Here is a 23,153-nt window from a genome sequence, read left to right on the forward strand (position 1 = left end):
CACAGCCTCCAGATTTGCCTCAAGGAATCTTTCTGCACCTCAGAACCTCCTCTCCATCTTCCTAGCTTCGGGTCATGTTTGGTGCCTTAAATGGTTAGGCAACATATGACACTAAGATATGGGACCACAGAAGGCATTCAATGCTCCAATATAGTATTAGCTACTTACTCTTTTTGAAGTATTTCCTTGGAAAAGATACTCAACATTGTTAATCATTAGGAATGATTAGGAACATGTAAATCAAAACCACAATGAGAAATTAGCCCTTCACGCCTGTTAGGATGGCCACTATCAAAAAACAGAAAATAACGAGTGGTGGTGAGGATGTGGAAAAATTAGGACTTTTGTGTATTGTTGGTAGGACTGCAAAATGGTGAAAACATTATGGAAAACATATGGAGTATGCAGGTTCCTCAAAAAACTAAAAATAAAACTACCATATGACACAACAATCCCATTTCTGGATATTTATCCAAAAGTATCTAAAACAAAGTCTTGAAGAAATATTTGCATACTCGCATTCATTGCAGCACTGTTCACAGTAAGAAGATGCGAAAGCAACTATAACGTCTGCTGATGGATGAATGGATACAGAAAATGTGGTATATATAAATGGGACATCACTCGGCTTTAAGAAAAAAAAAAAATCCTGACATACACTACAACAGGGATGAAGCTCGAGGACATTATGCCAAGTTAAATAAGTCAATCACAAAGAGACAAATACCGCATGATTCCGCTTACAGTACGCGTCTAAAGTAGTCAAAGTCATAGAAAAAAAAGTGGTTGCTAGGGGTTGGCAGTTGGGGGAAATGGCAAGTTGTTCAGTAGGTATATAGAGTTTCCACCATGCAAGACAAAAACGCTCTAGAGGCTTCTTGTACAACAGTGTGTATATAGTTAATACAATCATGTACACTTAAAAACTGCTCAGATGGTAAATTTATGTTACTATTTTTTTTAACCACCAAAACACACACTCAAAACCAAAAAAGCTGTCATCAACCCAGAAAAAAGTCTCCTTGGAAAGACCAATTATGATAGTTGCATGTACAGTAATTTATTACTGTATAATCCATTTCAGTCTGAAAATTAACTTAACCTAAAGCACTACAAAAACAGTCACATTTCCCTCTTCCTCGTTCTACTAGTACAACAGGTTGGGAAAATAGGCTTGTTCTTACTCATTAAAAAAAAAAAAAAGAAAAACAAAAACAAAAAACAAGATGAAGAAAAATGTACTTTAAGCCTAAACCAACCAGAGATGACAGCAATAAAAAGAACGAATAGTGGTGTTGGTCCTCTATATCTTTTATTTATCCCACTGTTAATTACTATATATAAATCTGATCGTAATAAGCCATTTCTAATCTTCAGTGGTGAATAAATTATATATACAGACACACTTAGATAATAAGTGAACTATAGGGCAATTGGAAACGCTTGTTCTCTTCTCCCTACCACACCCCGAATATTTAATTCTCTCAAAAATTATATCATTCTTCAAACTAAGAAAAATGAATTAGAGGTAACTATAGCTCATGGAAACTTAAACTTATCCGACAAAATCTTAACAGAGGAGTTCTTTCAAAACCAATACATCCAGTATCTGCACAGCACTAAATAGAAAATGTGAGTATGCTTTCTATTTGCTACATAATGTAGTCTAACACAGTATGTCTATTTAAAATAAGGAAAAATATCCCAAATTAATTGAAAATCATAATAAAAAAAACCCATAAAAACTATAAAATACTCCCCCTTACCCTGGGTTTTCAAAATATATTCTAGTTGACAAGTTGTGTGGATTTGTCATCCTTATTTTAAGACGGTCTCAAGAACTAAACTTATCAGAGTCTAAGAAAGTTTTAAAAGTTTACCAACTGCACTTAAGGAGACATAAATACACTTCCAAGAGACAAACTAAAATATCACAAATACCATCACAAAAGAGTATAATTTATCATCCTCGTACAAGAGACAAAATGGTAGAACAAAAATTTCAAGTTCTTAAATGTAGGGTGCTATTTTCCCCCAATATAAAACCATTATAATAAGGCTAGACAAAAGCTAAGCATCAGAAAAACTGGAGACATTTACTCTACACAGGCTAAGAACAATCATTGTGCTCAGAAATGCCGAAGGTGTGAGTGATAAGTAGATAGGGTCTCTGCCATCAAGGAATTTGTCATTCAATAGGGGAAGAAAGAGAAAACCACAAAAAAACCTAATCAGAATAAGAGTAGATAGTATAAGAAATGAGATGGAGATTCAAAGGAGATGAGGCTACATTGGTTGGGAATTAAATCCTTTGTTGGGGCGCCAGGATGGTTCAGTCGCTTAAAGCGACTCCTGACTTCGCCTCAGGTCACTATCTCCCGGTTCATGAGTTCGAGCCCTGTGTCAGGCTCTGTGCTGATAGTGCACAGCCTGCTTGGGACATTCTCTCTCTCTCTCTCTCTCTCTCTCTCTCAAAATAAATAAATAAACCTAAAATAAAGAAGTTCTTTGTTAAAACAGCAGTATCTGAGACGAATCTTGAAGAATGGACACAAAGACTCTAATGAGAATGGACAGAAACAGGATAAGGAGGAACTCCAGCTAGGGAGGAAAGAGTATGAATAATGATGCAAAAGCAAAAACCCCATAAATATGTGTCACCAACAGTACGTGGTCTAGGGGAGTCGTCTTAGGGTATACACACTGAGGATATGGGACATAAGATCGTAGCAACGGGCTAAACTAGTCAGATGTGGGGTGGTGGTGAAGGTGCCCTGTCGTTGGACGGGATCACCCAGCCTAGATTCCCTTTCGCTGTGCTTTACCAACCTAAGATAGTTGTACCACTCCATCCTTGTGGACTACTAAAGGTGGGAAAGAGTCAGCCAGCTGGAGGGGAAGAGGAGAGAAGCATTCTGGGCAGAAGACACAGACGCAGGAAACTGTGCATGTGTGCAGGCCCGTGTCAGTGCCAGCTGTGGACGAGGGATGCAAGTTCAAGGAGTTTGTGGGTTGGAGCAAGGGAGAATACGAAACAGATCACAGAGGGACTTGTATGCTGTGGTGAGGGTTCTCCTCTTGGACTCCGTCACAGAGCCTACAGCAGTCACTGAAGTTGAGGCGGAAGGATCAACTCGGTCCTCTCTCAAAGGGGTTTTAGAGAGTGCCTTTACCCAATTCTTGTGGAAGAATGGCCCGGTATTGCTCCTCTGGGCACAGTGACAGATCTATTTCTGAGCCGCGGGAGAAGAGACAGGGGTGGGTGGCATACTGATTCACCTCCTGTTGACAAGGACAGGGAAAGGCTGAGCAGCAGGACACAGGCGGGCATTCTTCACTAAGGATGGGTGGGATTTAAGCGGAAGATCAGGGCTGACACCTAGGGGGCTCAGGACAAGGGCTCTTACCTAAGTGCTCACAGTTGTCAAATAAGACTGTGCTTTAAGTCATTCGTGACAATGTCCTAAGAGACTACAAAATAAAATTTTACATTAAAGACGTTTCTCTTTGTGTTTAAACCTGAGCACGCACGCTTCTGAATATGTTGCCAGTCCTCCTCTGTCTTTGTCAGGCTGTCTGGTGTTGGTCTATCTTTGTAGGTCTTGCTTACTACCTTTCCATCTTGTTCTTTCCCCCCTTCATTTCCTCCTGTTCCTTCTATGCCCCCTCAACAAGCTATAAAAATGAATAAAAGGCAGGGGTGCCTGGGTGGCTCAGTCAATTAAGCATCCAACTCTTGATATCGACTCAGATCACGATCTCACAGTTTGTGGGACTGAGACCTGCATTGGGCTCTGTGCAGACAGCACGGAGCCTGCTTGGGATTTTCTCTCTCTCCTTCTCTCTGCCCTTCCTCTGCTTGCTCTCTCTCTCTCTCTCTCTCAAAATAAATAAACATTAAAACATTTAAAAAAAATGAATAAAATATTTCTTGTTAAAGATGACTAAGGTATTTTGTAGCTCTGTAGCATGTTTTTACATAGTTTTTTCTTGTTATTGTTGTTTTATTAGTTACGTGCCCCCCAGCTTCCTAAAGTCAGTAGCATTTAAAAAAAGGTTTCCTATTTCTAGTATCTCTAGAATCTAGGAACCACGGTAGACAACTTCAAGTTAACTCTGGTGAAGACTGCTAAGAGTTTCTCATTTTATGTCACCTTCTCTAAATTTCAATATTGCTTACAGTACTTTACTTACTGTCCATCTGGCTCTGACCTGCCCTTTTCAGCCTTAAATCCAAACAATTGCTTCAAAATACCATATTCTGTAGCTAAACAATCTGACTTCACACATAGTGTATGCCTTCGAGGGCTCCTGTGCCTTTGCTCAGGCCCCTCTGCTCCCTGTTTGGAAAAGCCTCTCTCCCCCAACCCTCACTCTCTCACCTTTTATAATCTCACTTTTCCAGAAGAAAGGAACAGAGAAGAACTACAAAAACAAACAGAAAACAATTAACAGAATGGCAATAAGTATTACCTACCTATGATTTCTTTAAATGTAAACAGACTAAATGCTCCAATCAAAAGATCTAGAGCAACTGGCTGGATTAAAAAACAAAATCCATCTATGTGTTGCCTACAAGAGACTCACTTCAGATCTAAAGACACACACAAACTGAAAATGAAAGGATGGAAAAAGACATTCCTTGCAAACGGAAGCAAAAAAAAAAAAAAAAATCGAGGTAGCAATACTTAGACAAAATAGACTCTAAAACAAAGACTATAATAAGAAACAAAGAAGGGGATGGTCAATCCAACAAGAGGCTATAACAATTGTAAATATCTCTGTGCCCGTCACAGGAATACCTAAATGTATGGAACAAATATTAAAAGACAGAAATGGAGAAAGGGACAGGAGTACAAAGTCGGAGGCTTTAACCTCCCCCTTACATCAACGGACAGATCATCCAGACAGAAAACCAACAGGTTAACACTGGCTCTGAATGACACTTTAGACCAGATGCATTTAAGAGGTACATACACAGAACACTCCAATCCCCATCAACAGAATATACATTATTTTTCAGGCGTACAGAGAACATTCCCCAGGATAAATCAAGGTTAGGTCACAAAACAAACGTCAAAAAATTTAAGGAGATTGCAGTCCTATCAAGCATCTTTTCTAATAGTGGTAAAACACTAGAAATCAATTACAAGAAAAAAACTGTAGGGTAAAAAAGAGAAAAAAGACTAACGTGGAGGCTAAGCAACATGCTACTAAACAAAAAATGGGTCAACAAAGAAATCAAAGAGGAAATGAGATAAATGAAATTGAAAATACAATGGCTCAAAAACTTTGGAAGGCAGCAAGAGCAATTCTAAGAGAGAATTCAGAGTGATACAGGCCTACCTCAAGAAATGAGGAAAATGTCAAACGCTCTAACCGTGCACCTAATGGAACCAGAAATAGAAGAACAAAGCCCAAAGTTAGCAGAACAAAGGAAATAATAAAGATCAGAGTGGAAATGAGTTAAATAGAAACTAAAAGGACAATAAAAAAGATCAATGAAACTAAGAGCTGCTTCTCTGAAAAGATAAAATTGATAAACCTTTAGCCACACTCCTCAAAAAAAAGGCGGGGGAAGGCTCAAATAAAATCAGAAATGAAAGAGGAAAAATTACAACTGACACTGCAGAAACACAAAAAAATTGTGAAAGATTACTATGAAAATGTATATGCCAACAAGTTAGACTGCATACAGGATATGGATAAATTCCTAGAAACATACAATCTTCTAAGCCTGAATTGGAAAAAATAGAAAATCTGAACAGACCAATTACAAGTAATGAAATGTAAACAGTAATCAAAAAACTCCGAATAAACCAGAGTCTAGGATCAAAAGACTTCACAGGTGAACTCTACCAAATATTTAAAGAACAGCTGTTAAGCTATTCTTCTCACACTATTCCAAGAAACTGAAGAGGAAGGAATTTTTCCAAATCCAATCTATGATGCAGGCATTGCCTTGATACTAAAACCAGACAAGCACCATGAAAAATCTTAATAAAGTAGGTTTAGAAGGAACATACCTCAACCTAATAAAGGTCATGTGACAAACCCAAGCTAACATCATATTCAATGGTGAAAAGTTCAGAGCTTTTCCTCTAATAACTGGGAACAAAACAAAGATGTCCACTCTCACCACTTTTATTCAATGTAAAACTGGAAATCCTAGCCATAGCAAGCAGACAAGAAAAAAGACATCCAAACTGGTAAGGAAGAAGTAAAACTGTCACCATTTGCAGATGACATGATACTACGGCATACAGAAAATCCTAAAGACTCCACCAAATTATTAGAACTAAGAAATGAATTCAGTAAGGGTGCAGGATACAAAATTCTGTTGCATTTCTAGGTAACAATGATGAGCTAGCAATAAGAGAAATTGAGAAAACAATCCCATTTACAATTGCCTCAGAAAAACAAAAAACCCCACAAAAACCCCAAGAATACATTTAACCAAGGAGGTGAAAGATCTGTACTCTGAAAACTGTAAGATACTGATGAAAGAAACTAAAGATAACACAAGTAAATGTTAAGTTACACCATGCTCATGGACTAAAAGAATTAATATTAAAGTGTCCATACCAGCCAGAGCAATCTTGAGAAGTGATAAGCTGCAGGTATCACTACCCCACATTTGAAACTATACTACCAAGCTTCAGTAATCAAAACAGTATGGTGCTGGCACAAAACCACACACAAATCAATGGAACAGAACAGAGAGCCCATGCTTGTATGGTCAATTAATCTATGACAAAGGAGGCAGACTATCAAACGGGAAAAGACAGCCTCCTGAATAAATGGTATGGAGAAAACTGGACACCTACACGCAAAAGAATCAAACCGGACCATCTGCTTATACCATATACAAAAATAAACTCAAAATGGATTAAAGACCTAAATGTAAGACCTGAAACCATAAAAATCCTAAATGAAAACATAAGTAGTAAACTCATGGACCCTGGTCTTAGAAATATTTTTTTGGCTCTGTCTCTTTAGGCAAGGGCAACAAAAACAAAAATAAACAATTGGGACTACATCAAACTAAAAAGCTTTTGCACAGGGAAAGAAACCATCAACACAACGAGAAGGCAACCTACTGAATGGGAGAAGACATTTGTAAATGATTTATCTGACAGTTAATATCCAAAATATATAAAAAACTTATGCAACTTAACACCAAAACCAAAAAAATCCAATTAAAAAAATGTGGAGGACCTAAACAGATATATTTCCGAGGAAGACACACAGATGGCCAAGAGACACATGAAAAGATGTTCAGCATCACTCATCACCAGGTAAATGCATATCAAAACCACAATGAGCTATCATCTCACACCAGTCAGAATGACTAGTATCAAAAAGACAAGAAATAACAAGGGCTGGTGAGGATGTGGAGAAACCGGAACCCGTGTGAACTGCTGGTGGGAAAGTAAATTGGTACAATCACTGTGGAAAACAGTATGGAGGTTCCTCAAAAAATTAAAAATAGAAAAACCATACAATCCAGTAATTCCACTGCTGGGGATTTTCCCTAAAATAATAAAGACGCTAATCCAAAAAGCTGTATGTACCCCTATGTTTGCAGAGTAAATAATGCAACATTATTTACAACAGCCAAGGTATGAAAACAACCCCAATGTCCCACTGATAGATGAATGGATAAAGAACATGTGGGGTGTGTGTATGTGTATACATACATAAACCACACACAACATAATATCGCTCAGCCATAAAAGAGAATGAAATTTTGCATTTGCAGTAACATGGATGGACCGAGAGTCCTCTGCTAAGTGAAATAAGTCAGGCAGAGAAAGACAAATACTATATCATTTCAGTGAAGTATGGAATCTAAAAAACAAAACGGATAAACAAACAAAAAAATCAGAAACACTCATACATTCAGAGAACAAGTGGTTGCCAGAAGGGAGAAAGGAGAAAGGGAGATGGGAGAAAACGGTGAAGGGGATAGAGGTACAAACTTCCAATCATAAAGTCAGTCACGGGAATGAAAAGTATAGGGAATATAGTCAATAATACAGTAACTTTTTATTTAAAAAGTTTATTTATTTGAGAGAGAGAGTGCACACACACGAAAGGGAGGGGCAGAGAGGGACAGAGAGATTCCCAAGAAGACTCCATGTTCTTAGCACTTTAAGAAGATAAAAAAAGGGGCGCCTGGGTGGCTCAGTCGGTTGAGCGTCCGACTTCGGCTCAGGTCGTGATCTCACGGTTCGTGGGTTCGAGCCCCGCGTCGGGCTCTGTGCTGACAGCTCAGAGCCTGGAGCCTGCTTCGGATTCTGTGTCTCCCTCTCTCTGTGCCCCGTCCCCGCTCATGCTCTGTCTCTCTCTCCCTCAAGAATAAATTAAAAAAAAAAAAAAGAAGATAAAAAAAGAAGTTGGCAAATGAAATTCAAACTATATGTAGTGAATAAGGGACCAATGTTTCAAAAAAGAGTTAAAATATATACGCCATTATCAGTCTCCCATTCATTATCCAAATAATCAAGAGTTTGTACTACCATGAATACTTGACCTACACCAAAACACCGTCTTCAGAATGAGAGTATCTACGAGGGCACGTCTTAGTGATGCTGAGTTTCCGGTGAGGTGGGGTGCTCTGCCATCACCCTAAGGTTTCACCACATGGAACCTGATGAAGGCCGAGGAGCATCACCCCAAAAGCCTGATTTATAGGTCTCCTGCCAGTGAAAGGCAGCTGATCTCAGACCCCTGATGCTTACTTTGCTTCATGACAGCTATTAGCTCAAGCTTAGGCTTCAGCTTTGAATAACCAGTTCCATCCCAAGAACTTCTTGCATTTGGCACGAGGGAAAAAAGAATGGGAAGGGAAAGCATAATCTTAATAGGCTCCACATTTACTTTGATGGGCAAGAATTAGGTTGTTTCCATTACTATTTTCTTAAATCTTTAAATAATTCTGTTAGTTTATGAATTTGACTCACCTGTATTTATAATATGACTTGCTCACTTCCATGCCTACCAGTGGTATACTGGGAAATGTTTAAAAAAACCAGCTCTTTGGGGGAAAAACAGTAAGTATCATGATGTTTACTACAGACTTTACTAGTATCACGGATATGTAGCATATAATCTATAAGGATAATAAAATATACAACACTCTTTACTGTGAATTGCAAATAGCCAGCTGATTCTTAAGGAATGCTTCTGTTAATTTTTGCCAAATTCTTGTATTGCAACCACCCTATGATTGCAACTGATGAAAAATGGTTCCAATATGAATACTGGTTGAAATTTTCACTTAAGTTAATGAGCAAGACAAAGATGGAATAATGAAAATGTATGAAGACGCTATATGCAGAAATATGATTGTTTGTCAATCTGCGAGTGACTTTTTGCCGAACTGGATGTTTTGTGTATGCACGAAATGGCTACTGATGTTAAAATGTCAGGGGGTAATTATTTATTTATTTTTATTTATTTTTTAATGTTTATGTATTTTTGAGAAAGAGACAGAGTGTGAGGTGGGGAGGAGCAAAGAGAGAGGGAGACACAGAATCCGAAGTGGGCTCTAGGCTCTGAGCTGTCAGCACAGAGCCCGATGCGGGGCTTGAACTCACAGACTGCGAGACAGTGACCTGAGCTGAATGAAGTCGGATGCTTACCGACTGAGCCACCCAGGCGCCCCGTCGGGTGGTAATTATTAACATTTTCTCCATTACATGTCCCCCCCCCCACCAAAAAAATCTTCATTACTTTTTCTTAAGTCTAAAGTGACAGCCAACAAAACCAATCAAGCCTTGATTTGGAGAGTTTACCAGCTTTCCAGGGTATCAATATTCTCTTCATGGCTGATTTCAATATAACACGACTGAACATGGACTGAGGAGACGCAGAGTAACCAGTGCTGTGCGGTGTGTCTGTCCTGTAGGTAGACACACGACACGAAGACAATGGCAAAATGCAGTGGAATAATTAGCAAATGAGAAATTTTAGTCTCCCTTGCCTTTTTACATATAGTTTAATCACAAGTCCGTGTATTTATTTATTTATTTATTTTTGAGACAGAGAGAGACAGAGCATGAACGGGGGAGGGGCAGAGAGAGAGGGAGACACAGAATCGGAAGCAGGCTCCAGGCTCCGAGCCATCGGCCCAGAGCCCGACGCGGGGCTCGAACCCACCGTGTAATTTTTAATAGTGAAGTGCTCATCAACTGGCTTATAACATTCTTGAAACCGCACAACTGGTTTTCGTCGGTTGACAGGAGTTGACTCTAGCATATCCCTGCTCCTCACCTTCTCTTAAAATATGGGTAGCCTGGTTCAACAAGAAAATTTCCCCCAAATCTAGCTTGCACTGACACAGATTTTCGAGAAGCACCTTTTCATTCCTACTGTTATTCACTCATTAAAGCTACTTTTTGAAAACCAATAATGAAAGGTTGAGACCAATTCTCCATTAACTGATCAATACACCCTGTATTCAAATATACTGCTCTCAAGCGGCTTTAAATGAAGTGACAAATGTTTTCCAAATAATAAAATCCATTTAAAATTATTTAAGATTAAAAAACAATGAAAGGTGTATCTAAATTGGGGTAACATAGGAGATGTTACTTTAAACAGCGCAGCAAAGATGTGTTAATTTTTAGTACTCCCCTAAATGTTTGTTACTTTACACTTCAATTTTATTTCTTAGGCGCATAGGAATTCCTGTGTATTTTCCATAGACAAGCTGAGTTAAGTTTCCAGCTGAGGAGTGTGCAGTTGGACACAGTAATTCAAAATTAAATCATGTGTATTCTTCATACTACGTATTCTTCTTCTGTGGGATAGAAGCAGTATTAGCCTCATTACGAAAAAAGGTTATTTACGATTTATGAACTACCGTTTCTAACTTATAGAAGCCAGAAGTTTTCAACTTTATCAGCATTGTCTCACATAGGACACGACGTCTGTGTACATGTGCTCTGCTTCTACGAGGTCCACTGCAGTGTGAACGCTCCGGGAGGGCTAGCGTCTCCCAAACACGGGCCTCACCAAGTGCTATAAATGAGCGGATGCTCACGTATTCAAATAGCTGGTAATTCTCCCTCCCAATTCTCATCCTTTACGCCATTTTAAATAATCCTTTCTTCTCTCTCCTCTATTTATAAAGCAAATGGAAACTCGAGGGACAGGTGATGACAGAACAGCCCTGAGTGAAAAAGCCGAACACGCCCGGCTCGTCTGCCTGAGCTTTTGACCATGGAGGGTACCTTAGATATAAGCCTGGCTTTTCCGACGTGCGATCTTTACTGTGACGCCTGACGCAACCTAGTTTAACTTCTCTGGCGCAATTATGATTTTATTCGGCCTGGTACCTGTGACTGAAATATAAATTAAGTTCGGAAGCACGATGAAGGTGATGGTGGTTGGACTTCATTTATACTGGCCGACGGGGCATCGGCCAGGCGGGTGGGCACGCGGAGGGAGGGAGAAGGGCTGAGGTCTGACTTGTGTGTTGCTCTTGGGCCTCGTGGCTCTCAACTGCCGAGACAAATCCAGCTGGCCCCGACACAGCTGGCAGCAGAGTGCTCTGCAAGGGCTACGCACGGCTCTCTGGCAGCAGAAAACTTTACTTTCTTCAAATGGCCCCGCAGGAAAGGATGTTCGTAATCCGCTTCCCCACCTTTTTTATTTCTCATTTTCCGCCTGAAGGAAAGGCTCACTGTCTGAAGACCTCAACACGTATGAAGAAAAGAAGGTGACATTCTGCTTACTGTGAGAAAGATATTTACTGACCACCTACCAAACGTTCACCGGGCCGGGTATTTGCGGAGTGCATTTACATAGCTCGTGATTTCTTCAACAGCCACGCAACCTCAAGATCGTGATTGCTAAACTCCGTATGAGGAAATGGAGTTTCAGGCACAGAAAATAATTCGCCCAGGTTCAAAGAGCCTGTAAGAGGCAGATCCAGGATTCAGACCTGGCTTCTGTCTGATTTGATTCTAAAGTCTCGCTGCCTTTTAAAAAATAATTGAGTAAGCAAGCAATATTTTTAAAATAGTAGATTGAGACCATCAAAGTGTATCTGGGCTTTTCATTTGGTTTTTAACTCCTGCCTCCCTTTTCAAAACACATTAATTTTCAAATTAATAGGAACATTATTATAAGAATAAGATGTGACAGGGTGTTTATTGTTGCTGCTTCTTGGGTGGTTGTGGGATGCAGCCTTAGGATTAAACCTACGGGAAAAGTATGGCAGAGTCCCAGCGTGACACATCTTAACGTGTTTTATGGTTTGAAGGGGGAATTACCAAGGTTTTGCAAAACTTTAAAACCTTGTGCAAGACCTTGATAGTAAAAAAAAAAAAAAAACAAAAAAAAAACAGAAAAAAACCAACAACACATAACTGTTTTAAAGTGTGAAAGTACTGCCTACCATGCAGTGTTCACAAAATTGTCTCGTTCAGCTTCAGAAATCGGAAACAAGTAGCTTGATTTCTCCACCACAGTATCAGCAACCAGAAACGCAGTCACTTCGAAGCACTATCAAACTTTAACCAATTATTTCTCCTAAGAGCTCTAGGAATGTTATTCTATCCATTTGCTGATACCAAAAAATGAAGAAGATACAAAATTGAGGTTAAACTGAGGGTTTTTTTTTTAACGTTTATTTATATTTGAGAGAGCGAGCGAGCGCAAGCAGAGGAGGTGCAGAGAGAGGGGGAGACACAGAATCCGTAGCAGGCTCCAGGCTCTGAGCTGTCAGCACAGAGCCCAATGAGGGGCTCGAACTCACGAACCACGAGATTGTGACCAGAGCCGAAGTAGGACGCCCAACCGACTGAGCCACCCAGGTGCCCCTGACGTTTTCTTGTTTTCTTCTCTTTCTTTCTTTCTTTCTTTTTTTTTTTTTTTTTTTTTGGAGACTAAGCGGAGTTTTTGATGACTAGTGGATCTCAAAGGGAAAAGAAGGAAGACAAAAGAGGTGAAGGGCTACCGACGCAGGCGCTGAGAGCAGAAACTCGTTGAATGCTTAATGATATCATTTTGATGGAGAAACCAGGAAATAAAGACTGATTTTCAGACTGGGTTGGTCTGAGGAACTGTGTTGTGTATGCTATGTGTATATTTTTAAGTTCTTAAAACAAAGAACTACATGTGTAAAATTTTTTAAATATGAAACTGAAGCTTAATAGTAAATGTATAAAAATGAAAAATCCTATGATGATAATATGCAAATAGATAAGCTAGGAGTTTATGACTGACGGCAAGTTTCAGGTCCTACACCTACACAGACAAAGACATTATTTCTCTAAAATCTGCCTCTTTTGAATATCACATAAAAAGGGAGAATAAAAACAATGAACTCTGAGAGGATGCAGTCAAAAACAGATTACAAGAGATAATAATCTCCCCAGCCCTGAAGGAAAGCAGTGTATGAATACTTTAAGAGCATTGGCCCTGAGCCCCCAAGACACTGTTCATACTTGCCTAATACTGATTTTTTTTTGGCACCACAAAGTCCAATGTGTTTTTTTAAAATATTATTTTCTTAATTTTTTTCTGTAGGCAAAAATATCAAAGAAGAGAGGCAGAAAATGATCTCTGAAAAAAAGAAAACCCCAGGAAGAAAGCTGTCATGTTCCGTGTTTCAACTTCACAAAAGAATTCTGACTAGAGGCTTGAGCCTTTCAAATCTCTTGTCATTCAGGATATGAAATTCTAATCTAGCGGCCGTGGCCAGTTGAGGCTCCGAATTAATCAAATATGCTGACTAGCTGAAACAGGAGGTGGCTTCCTTTCCTTACTTCTGGTTTCCATCTTTAGTTGGCTTCTCACTTGCAAATTATGACAGTCACTTGCTGTGCAAGCAATGAAAATTCCAACGAAGGGGAGGAGAATCAGTGGGCACCTAATTGAGTTTTACTAGATGAAAAGTTACATCACCCTGCCTCACCTCAGTCTCCTCTGTCTTTAGGGAATTGCTGAATTTTATATAAAGCCTATTTATAAACCACTGCAAGTGATACTTGCATTCATCTTGCACTGTGACATCATTTCCTCATCAATAATTTAAGCAGAAGAAACGGATTAAAGGGACTCTGAAGCGACTTCTCATACATGAAAAAACAGAAACCAGCTAAACTCTCCAAAAGATTAATTCGGGCCTCTTACCTTGTTCTTTGATCTGACGAATTTGCTTCACAGTTTCTTTTAAGATTGCACATTTGTCAGGTTTGAAGTTGAAGTTGTCTATATCATTAAAATTTGCAAAAATCAGCTCGGCGAGTTCTTCAATGTATTTATTTTCCTGTTCACGATTACGCTTCTCAGTGCTCCTCTTGGGGCTACAAAGAAGAAACATGGTTTTTATTATGCATTTGAAAAAAAAAAAAGCTATTATAAAAAAAGAAGCATGTTACACAAGTTCTAATAAAAAGATAACAAACAAAAGTCACTTACATAAAACATGGAAGTACTTTGGGGGAAAAAACCTGAATGTGTCCTACGTGTTGCATGTTTTACTGAAATCAAACTCACCCCAGCATGTGATTATAGATTTACTTGTGTGATCATTTGTTCAATGTGCATAACGTCCCCCAGTGGACAGTAAGCCTCACCATGACAAGGATCAGGACGATCTGCTCATCACCCAGCTTAATACAACACTTGGCAGAAGTGGGCATCGAATTTACTGTTGAATACATAGAGGGATGTTTTAGACAAGCAAGGGAGATTATTTTATACAATTTTAAAAATTTACGTAAGATTAGTAAAAGAAGAAAGGGAACTTAACCCAGTTATAATAGGAATAAAGAAATGGCAGTGATTTTTGGTAAAGCATAAAAAGATACAAATAAACCTTCATCGTTTCACGGACTTCTTTTGGATGTTGGTAATCAAACCAGTCTTTTTAGATAATGCAAAAAACCACAGTGCAGCTAGAAACAAAAGCGAAACTGACCCAGGATATTTGTTAACTCTCCAGTCTGAATGACGTGCAAAATATAAACAGTCTAAGGTCAACTAAAGTTTTAAAAAGTTAATGGAAAGGAGGGAAAAATAAAAATTGGCAAGACCTTCTCATTTGAATTTAAGATAGCAAGTTCCCTCTGACACTAACATTAACAGCGTACAACCTTTTTTTTTTTTTTTTTTTTAGTCGAGGGCCCACTAAATGACATTCAAACAGTACAATAAATAAGGAAAGTAAGTTGTTTGACCAAGTAACTTTCTGTAGTTTTAATATACAATTATTTGTATATAATACCCAGTGATAAAATTTAGTAGTCTGTAATATACTTCCAGGCACCAGCACAGCACTAGGTAAAACATTAGCCCCTCCACTGAAACAGTCTCCATTTTATCAATCTGTCTTCTTGGGTGGATTCCTGGCATTAAAGACATTTGACAGACAGAAAGCTGAGGACGGCCAGGAGGTAGTAGGTAATCTAGAGGTAACATACTGGAGCTAAGGGTTGGGGGCTGGGATGTGGACAGTGACGATTTAATAGACTTGTTTTGCTTGGCAACTAACAGGGGAAAAGACAACATGAAATATTGGCTTTCTGCTCTGTCTCCTTCTCTGCCTGTCTTAATGCCTTTCTGGTCCTCTTCCCTTTTGTTTTCCATCTGCTCCTTTTTACCGGCCACTTAACAGAAGTTGCTGTTTGTGTTTAACTTTTAAAATCGTTTATATGATTTAAGCCCTCGAAAGAATGAAGTCTCTCTTCTACCTTTGTTTCCCATTTGCCTAGTTCTCATCCCCCAAAATGGGTTAACAACTCTTAAGTGTTTCTTAATTATCCTAAAACAAATGGTTTTATACCAGTGGTAGTACTCCGTAAGTGTGCTCTAAACCTTGTTTTTCTCTGTAACTATTCTTAAGAGATTCTTTTTATATCAATCCATTAAGTGTCTTTGTTCTTTTTCACAGCTGTATTGTAGTCTAGGTTATGGATATATCACGGCTGTTTAAACGGCTCCCTATAGACATTTAGGTTTCTCCTAATCTTTTGCAATTATTAAACAATGCTGTTTAATAGCAAGTAACCTCAGTGTTTGTCATTTTGCACATGTGAAAGTATACTGTTGGAAAATTCCCAGAAGCATGCATTTATAATTTTAGTAGATAATGCTAAATTACCCTGCATAGGGATTATAACAACGCACACTTCCATCCATAAGATGTGACATGGAACTTGCTTTAAATCATTTGTTTTACTCACTGAAGGGCCACAATCTTTGTCACTAACCCACAAAACAATTAATTAATAAAAATAAAACCCAGCGTATAATTAACAGCAAATTCTACTATGGGATCTCTTGTCTTTATGACATTCTGTGATCTAACAGACACGAAAATATGGAAGACTGAAAATTATATAATGAACCTGTTTTAATAGTGAAGCACACAGGGGACATCAGAAGTATGTAGCTTCCTTCTTGTAAAGAATCATAAAATCTGCAACTCATTAGCATAACCAAACGTAAGCTAAATAATACTTATTTAAAGGTTTAACTGTTAAAGAGAAAAAAACCAAACACAACATTTCGATTGGGTGTAAAATCAATGCTAAAATATCAAAAAAGCAGGCATGTGGCTTTCATGGCCAATACTGATTCTGTTTTTCAGCAAGAATCTAACCTGGGTCCAAGCTGGTCAGGACATTCCTTGCGCTTTCTTGTCTCTGCCCTGGATGGGTCAGAGGTATTTTCTCCCATCCCACTCATCTTGAACACATATCAGCAACTAAAACAAGAAAGGGGGAGGGGGGTAGAAAAAGAGAACAGAGCTGATGATAAAGTGCCTGATCAATTTACCAACCATGAAAGAACTTTGACTTCAATCAGAAATTTGACAACAGTCATTAACACATTGTTCTGATTAATATGCATGTGTAACTTATAATGAAAGGGCTCAGTTTTTGTTTACCTTGCTTAAAAGTTAAGCATCTGTAAAGGTTAACGTTTAAAAAAACAAACAAGCCTACCTCACTGGGCCCATACTCTTTAAACAGACATCGTATTTCAGCGACACCATCAACTACAATCTGCTAGCCCTGGGTTTCTGCCGTCAGCCTTCAGTTTCAGGAGTGATCTTGCACCCACGGGGAAACTACAGGTGTTGTAAGGGGCTCCTCCCAGTCTCTGTTTTGGGTTGGCCAGTGTGAAGTCTGTGCTGCAATAGCTCACCCATGACAGACAGCCCTGGCAAGAGGCAGTGCCCCACCACTAAGCCGAATGTTTCCCATCTGACCAGCTAGATCTGACCCGCCTGTCCTGGCCTTGCACAAGGCCTCCGTGAGCAATGCTCCCCAAACAGAGGATGTTCGCACCTCCCCCTGGAGTCTCCCAAACCCTCCACCCCCATCCCCCACCCGGGCAGCAGCTGCCTCCCTGCTCCCTTCTCGCTTGTAGAGCCCTCTCTCCCCAGCAGCTTCCTAAGCACACCTCCCCTCGGCGGTTTCCTCTCACACATCCTGCCACTCCTATGTTCCCTCCCTCGGCTAATTCTAGCTGCTATCACCAAAGGTCTCAAAATGCATTTAAAAAAGGAAAAGAAAAAACCCCAGGGAATATTATTGACCCTAACGAAGGAGGACAATAACTGGCTCCTGCTTACTGGATTCCTTCCAATAAGAAAAGAACCGGATATACAGTAAGAGAATCAGAGTATTCATGTTGGTCATCATTAGCAAAATCAAAAATAATACTTAAATATGTGAAGTATGGAATGATAGAGGTTTAAGCTCTAAAAGAACTAAACAAAGGGACTAATAACAGATACTGGGAAAACAGTAGAGTTGCTTGAGCACAAGGTGCTTAATAACTGCTTAGAAAAAAAAAAAATGGGGCCTGAAAAGATTAAGTCAGTACTTAAGTCATTCTTAGAGTTCCAATTCTATACTAGTTCCCCCTTCCTTCGGTCTCCCAGGCTTCTAAAGTCACCTTCACCCTCCTTAGCTTTCTAGAGTGGCTTTTCTTCCTTTGTAGATTGGAAAAATCAGACGGAAGGGCAAGACAGCAGAAGGTAAAGGAGTTAAGAAAAATGCCAGAGAGTAACAGGTTCATGGAGAGCAAGGACACTGAGGAGGGTGGGCTAAGAAAACACCACCCAAGACTGATCGTTGTCACATACCCATCAAACTGCCAGCCTTCCCTCCGTGTACTCTGAGATGCTCAGTCTCCCTCCAGTCATTTCTTCAGGTCACAACTCTGATCCACAAGGGCAGAGGAATGAAATTTTTTCAGAGTCACGTGTAAGCAGGACGAAGAAACACTGTATCAGTGGAGGGGGGTCCCACCAATTGTACATTATATTCAAGACGTCACACAGGAGGGGACAATTCTGAAAGCTAATGCCTGAGCTTCCTGCTAGTTGGAGCCGTGTAGCCAAGTCCCAAGGTCCTGTACTGTGGCCACAATTTGGGGCTGATAACAAATTTAATCTGTATTTAGTTACTCATTTAGAATTTACAAGGCACCAAGCAATTCCCAGCCATGATTTAATCATCCAAACAGACTATGAGAGTCAATCGAGCAGAGAAGCTAATGGCCAGCATCCACGTCCAAGGTCCACCATTTGGTTAGCTGTGGGACCTTAAGAAGTTACCTCTCATGCCTTAATGACCTTGTCTGTAAAATGGGGATAATTATGAGCATCTCCAGCCCAGGACAGTTGAGCAGATCAGCCAATGGTGGAACTGGGATTATTTGTATGCAGGCTCACATACTCCTACTCCTAACTAAGATGTTACGGCAAGGGTCTCCTCATCAAATATGTCATTCTTCTAGTAATCACACAGGCACAGTCAGGAGAGAGAAGCAGCCAGATATGGAATGCATGCGGTTCTGTGCTGGGCTCTCTCCCCTCGTCTCAATGTCCCTCATTTATTCAAAGACTGCCTGCCCACCTGCCAGAATGAGTCAGGCTCAGTGCTCAGGAAGCACAAGGAGGCATGTTGCTCTCCAGACAACAAGGTTAAGAGGGATGATACACCTGTATGTAGGAAAAACTCCAATAAGTAAAATGGGTAAAGGTATTATATGACTGGTACTGGCTCCTGCGGGCTGTAAGATCCAATAAAGAAGAACACGTTGCTGGCTCCGTTAGGGAGGCACAGGGGTGGCCTTGACAAAGACCTGTGAGCTCTAACAGTGGGGAGGGGGAGGGGAGCCAGGGCATTGCAGGAGGTATAAAAGGACAGCGGGGAAAGCAAAAACCTCAACACCAAAACCCTTCTCAGATGATACCTATGAACATTCCTTTTTAGCATTTCTCTTGGAACCACAATTCTCATGGTTTCACTCATGAGCACGTAAGGAAAAACATTACCCATCCAATCTAAGTAAGCTTTCAATAAATGAACTCGAGGATTTTCACCCTGGAAGCAGTGTCCTACAAATCATAAACATTCAAGTGAATTTATTAAAAACTGCATTTATTTATTTTGAGAGAGAGAGAGAGAGAGAGAGAGAGAGAGTAGGGGTGCAGAGAGCGAGGGAGAGAGAGGATCCCAAGCAGGCTCTGCACTGTCAGCACAGAGCCTGATGCGGAGCTCAATCTAAGGCACTGTGAGACCATGACCTGAGTCAAGAGTCAGATGCTTAACTGACCGAGCCACCCAGGTGCCCCTCCAATAAATTTTATCATCAAAATATAACACTCAATATATAACAAAATGCCCTACATAGCAGCTATACGTGTTAAGTTTCTTGGTGAAAATTGCCACCCCCCCAACCCCAGGGTCTTGCCATATATATATTAAAAACAGCAGAAAAATCAGAAAGCTTTTCAAAAGACACTTGATATAAATGACTATCTTACTTACAGACTATACTCCGTTTGGATTTCGCATTAACTTCAGCCATCATCGATTTAAAATTTCCCCAAATACATAAACTAATAATTGCAACGTGGCAGGAAGGGGCAGAATTGATACACTTCAACTAAGGGGCTAGAAGGAGTAAAGCAAGGAGCTGACAATTTCTGGTCTCAGTATAGAAAACCATTTGAGAAGACGGTTTATATTTTACTTGTGTCTACCCAAGACTGGCTCACAAACCACTCTATTTGTAGCTCTGAAACATCATTAATTTCCTCCTGAAGTTAAGTTATTTACAGGCCAAGTTTTCCCTTTTATTACTATGTGATGGTACCTTAAACACATTTCCTCAAAATAAATTTTAACTTTGTGAACATACTTGCTTCTTATTTTTCTGTGTCTACCCCATATGTCCTCTATTCTGAGCAATTTTCCGGGGCTCTGTATGCCCAGTACACACGGCCAACCATCCTGTAAACCACCAAAGGAAAAAGAAGGGGGGGGGGGGGGACTATATAATTAGGGACAGGAGGATGCATTCTGCCGGCCATGGCCATCAGGTTGGGGATGCTCCCTCTGAACCACTGCTCATCAACCAGGGAAAAATAAAAGACAAGACCCTCAGAAGAAAAGGGAAAAAAAAACGGGGGGCAGGGGGAAAGCAAATTTAGGGTTGAAGCTGGGAAAGGAGGAGGAGGGTGAAGGTGCTGGCGGGCAGCAGCCTGCTCCCGGGCTCCTCTTTCTTGCCTACCACAGGGCCAGAAGTAGATGAAATCCTGGAGCAGACGTGTGGATTTATGTCCTGGTCTTGAGTGGATGAACCAAATAAATAACGGTGAGCCTCATTAACGAGGCGCTCGAAGAGAAGTGTGCTGCTCTAATCTGGATGACTCTGACTGATATTCTTAATGCCCTAGGTGAGGCTTCGCGGGCGGCAAGTGTTAGGATTTCACACCAGAACGTGTGCTGGGGCTAGGGGAGTTAATTTTTCCCCCACTCAAGTGACACGGATAAAAACCAGAGATGGACAGAATGATAGATTCGATAAACAGATTTACGACTACCAGTGTGCACTTAGGTACAGAAAAATCATCTAAAATAAACTATATGGATAGCTGACTTTTAATGCATTTTCGCAGATCAAAGTTAAAAGTCAATTCCCAATAAAAGGGTCTGAGGACTTTTTTGTCTGAAGAGACAAAAAAAAAAAAAAAAAAAAAAAAAGCGAAGGGCAGCAGTGAAGGTTTAGGAATCTTATTTTGTAAGCAGGCCTAAATTAATAGCTTCTTAAACTTTTTGCACATTTTCAACATTCACATGAAATCAAAATTCTTGAGTGTTTCACTCTTGGTTCTGAAACTATTCAATGTAAATCACAAAAACTGAAAAAGACACAAGTAAACTCTTGGGTCGTATCTGATGGTAATTACAGTCATCGAGAACAAGCCAGTTTCTACCAGATGCGGGGGGCTGTGAAAGGACAAGTCTGGAAAAGGAGTTTCAATTTGTCCCTTCTCGTTATCTACAACAAACAATAGTCCTCCCCTCCGTCCTCTGATACCAACTTGTATCAACCAGACGGTAGAGTTACAGCCACCAGAATTAAGGCATGCTTTTTTTCCCAAAGTGACGGTATTCTGGGAGAGGTGAACAATGCCAGCGATAGCCCTAGCATCATGACAGAAAGCAAAATGCAATGCTGAGCCTCAACACAATTAAAAACTGTACTTTCCTTTCATGAAATTCATCAGTGTAACTTAGAGGGTAACAAAGCTGTTGCTCCCAATACAGTCTCATACCATTAAAGCTAATTAATCATCCAGACTTCATGCAAACGATAATGTGCATTTTATCTTTTATCAGTACTGGCCATCTTCCAAACAAGGCCTGTAAAACTGTCAGATTTATTATACGTGGAACAAATTCAGTTAAAGAATAAATAAGGATAATACTGTTGCTGAAATCCAAACACAGTGAGTGATCAACATCAGATCTCTCTGTTGCTAGTTCCAAGCAATATTTTTTAAAAGTTAGACCCTCTCTGAAATTCCTCACTTTGAGATGAAATTTATAATGAAATGACATACAAAGAGCTGTTGAAACAACTTCTCTTATCAACACTCACAAGAGGAGGAGATACCTGATAAATCATCTAGTTCTTGATATGAGACTAGAGAGGCTTCTTACAGCCTCCAAGGCCTTCCAGGTTCTTTCTGAATTCTCTTTACGGGAGATACAGGACATTGCTGGGTAACCTGTAGTCTGATTCCTCATGCACTTTATAAGACTAAGAAATACTCAAGCAATACTGAAACTGTACATAAATCTTCAATGAAACACCTTTCTATTTCTATTCTATTAAATCACGAAAGGATAATCTTCTCAGCCCTCCTTCGGTCAGACGCCCATCTCAGCAGTTAAAGATGTATTCATTACTCCTTTATCACAAGTGAAAACATTTGCTCATTCTAAACTCGCAACAATTTTTCCCTTATAAAGTATACGGTGTTTTTTTGGGGGGGGGGGGTGGATCTCTTTACTTTCAGAAAGAACAATTTCTGGGCCAGTCTCTGATAAGTCTAAGGGAAAACAGTATCTAATGCTTAAAGATGCAAAATGTGCTTCTGGAGTACATAGATCACTGAGAAAGGCAGAAAGCAGAGAATGGCCAGACCTTGGACGTCAGTAAGCCGATACAGAGACAAAGACCTCTAACTGACGGAGGAGGGGAAATACCTCTTTCCAAAGTGTCAAGTGGACAAAATTACCCGAAGCAACATTATTTTGGCAAGACCCCAACTCTTGGCTAGAATTAAATATTCTCTGCAGTAAATACAGAGATTATGCAAGGACACACTGCTGTGTATAAGTAAGCAAACAAAGTAAGTAAGCAAAGAACAAATAAGCAAAGAAGAAGTAAAAAACAAAGAAATAAGCAAACACACACCTGCAAATATAAGTACAACCATGCAGATTTACGAAGTGCAAGGATGAGAGCACAAGGAAAAAATCAAACTTTTACTTTCCACTGGCAAAAGAATGAGTGCACTTAACACAGTGACAGAGGATGCTAGACAGTATTTCCGAAATAATTTGTAGCTAGTCAAATGGTACATTCTTTTCCCCAGAGTGTTGTTATTACCCTTTTGTACTAGATCGTAAGGATACTTTCACCTTCATCTTTACAAAACATTACATTGCTTCTTGCTTTTCATACAATATTAATTTACCTCACACATTACAGTGCGTATCTACAGATTCAAACTTGTAAAACTGCACGTTAATTCATACAGTGACAACAGATTGTAAAGTTTCAGGAAACTCACTTCATACCAATACAGAAGAAAAGGC

The 23,153-nt window shown here is 39.8% G+C and overlaps 1 protein-coding gene and 1 non-coding gene across 17 annotated transcripts in view; one reads left to right on the plus strand and one right to left on the minus strand.

The window, feature by feature from the left end:
• The window catches only part of NCOA2 (nuclear receptor coactivator 2), a 291,324-nt gene that overhangs the window by 90,901 nt on the left and 177,270 nt on the right, over window positions 1–23,153 (minus strand). For 7 of the 16 annotated variants that reach the window (XM_060610715.3, XM_060610721.3, XM_060610720.3 and 4 more), the window contains exons 3-4: window positions 16,622–16,726; window positions 14,149–14,321 (exon numbers count right to left, since the gene is read on the minus strand). In XM_060610715.3, coding sequence (XP_060466698.1) covers window positions 14,149–14,321; window positions 16,622–16,707 — 259 coding nt within the window. In that variant the 5' untranslated portion in view covers window positions 16,708–16,726. Of the gene's footprint in view, window positions 1–14,148; window positions 14,322–16,621; window positions 16,727–16,967; window positions 17,244–18,115; window positions 18,193–23,153 lie in introns of those variants that run through there. The other 9 variants (XM_078441775.2, XM_060610712.3, XM_060610717.3 and 6 more) reach the window with 3 other exon arrangements.
• On the plus strand, window positions 8,177–8,261 carry TRNAR-UCG (transfer RNA arginine (anticodon UCG)). The gene has a single exon. It is a non-coding gene; the product is annotated as a tRNA-Arg (tRNA).

Source organism: Panthera onca, chromosome F2, assembly GCF_046562875.1.
Source record: "Panthera onca isolate mPanOnc1 chromosome F2, mPanOnc1 haplotype 2, whole genome shotgun sequence".
In the NCBI taxonomy this organism is placed as follows: domain Eukaryota; kingdom Metazoa; phylum Chordata; class Mammalia; order Carnivora; family Felidae; genus Panthera; species Panthera onca.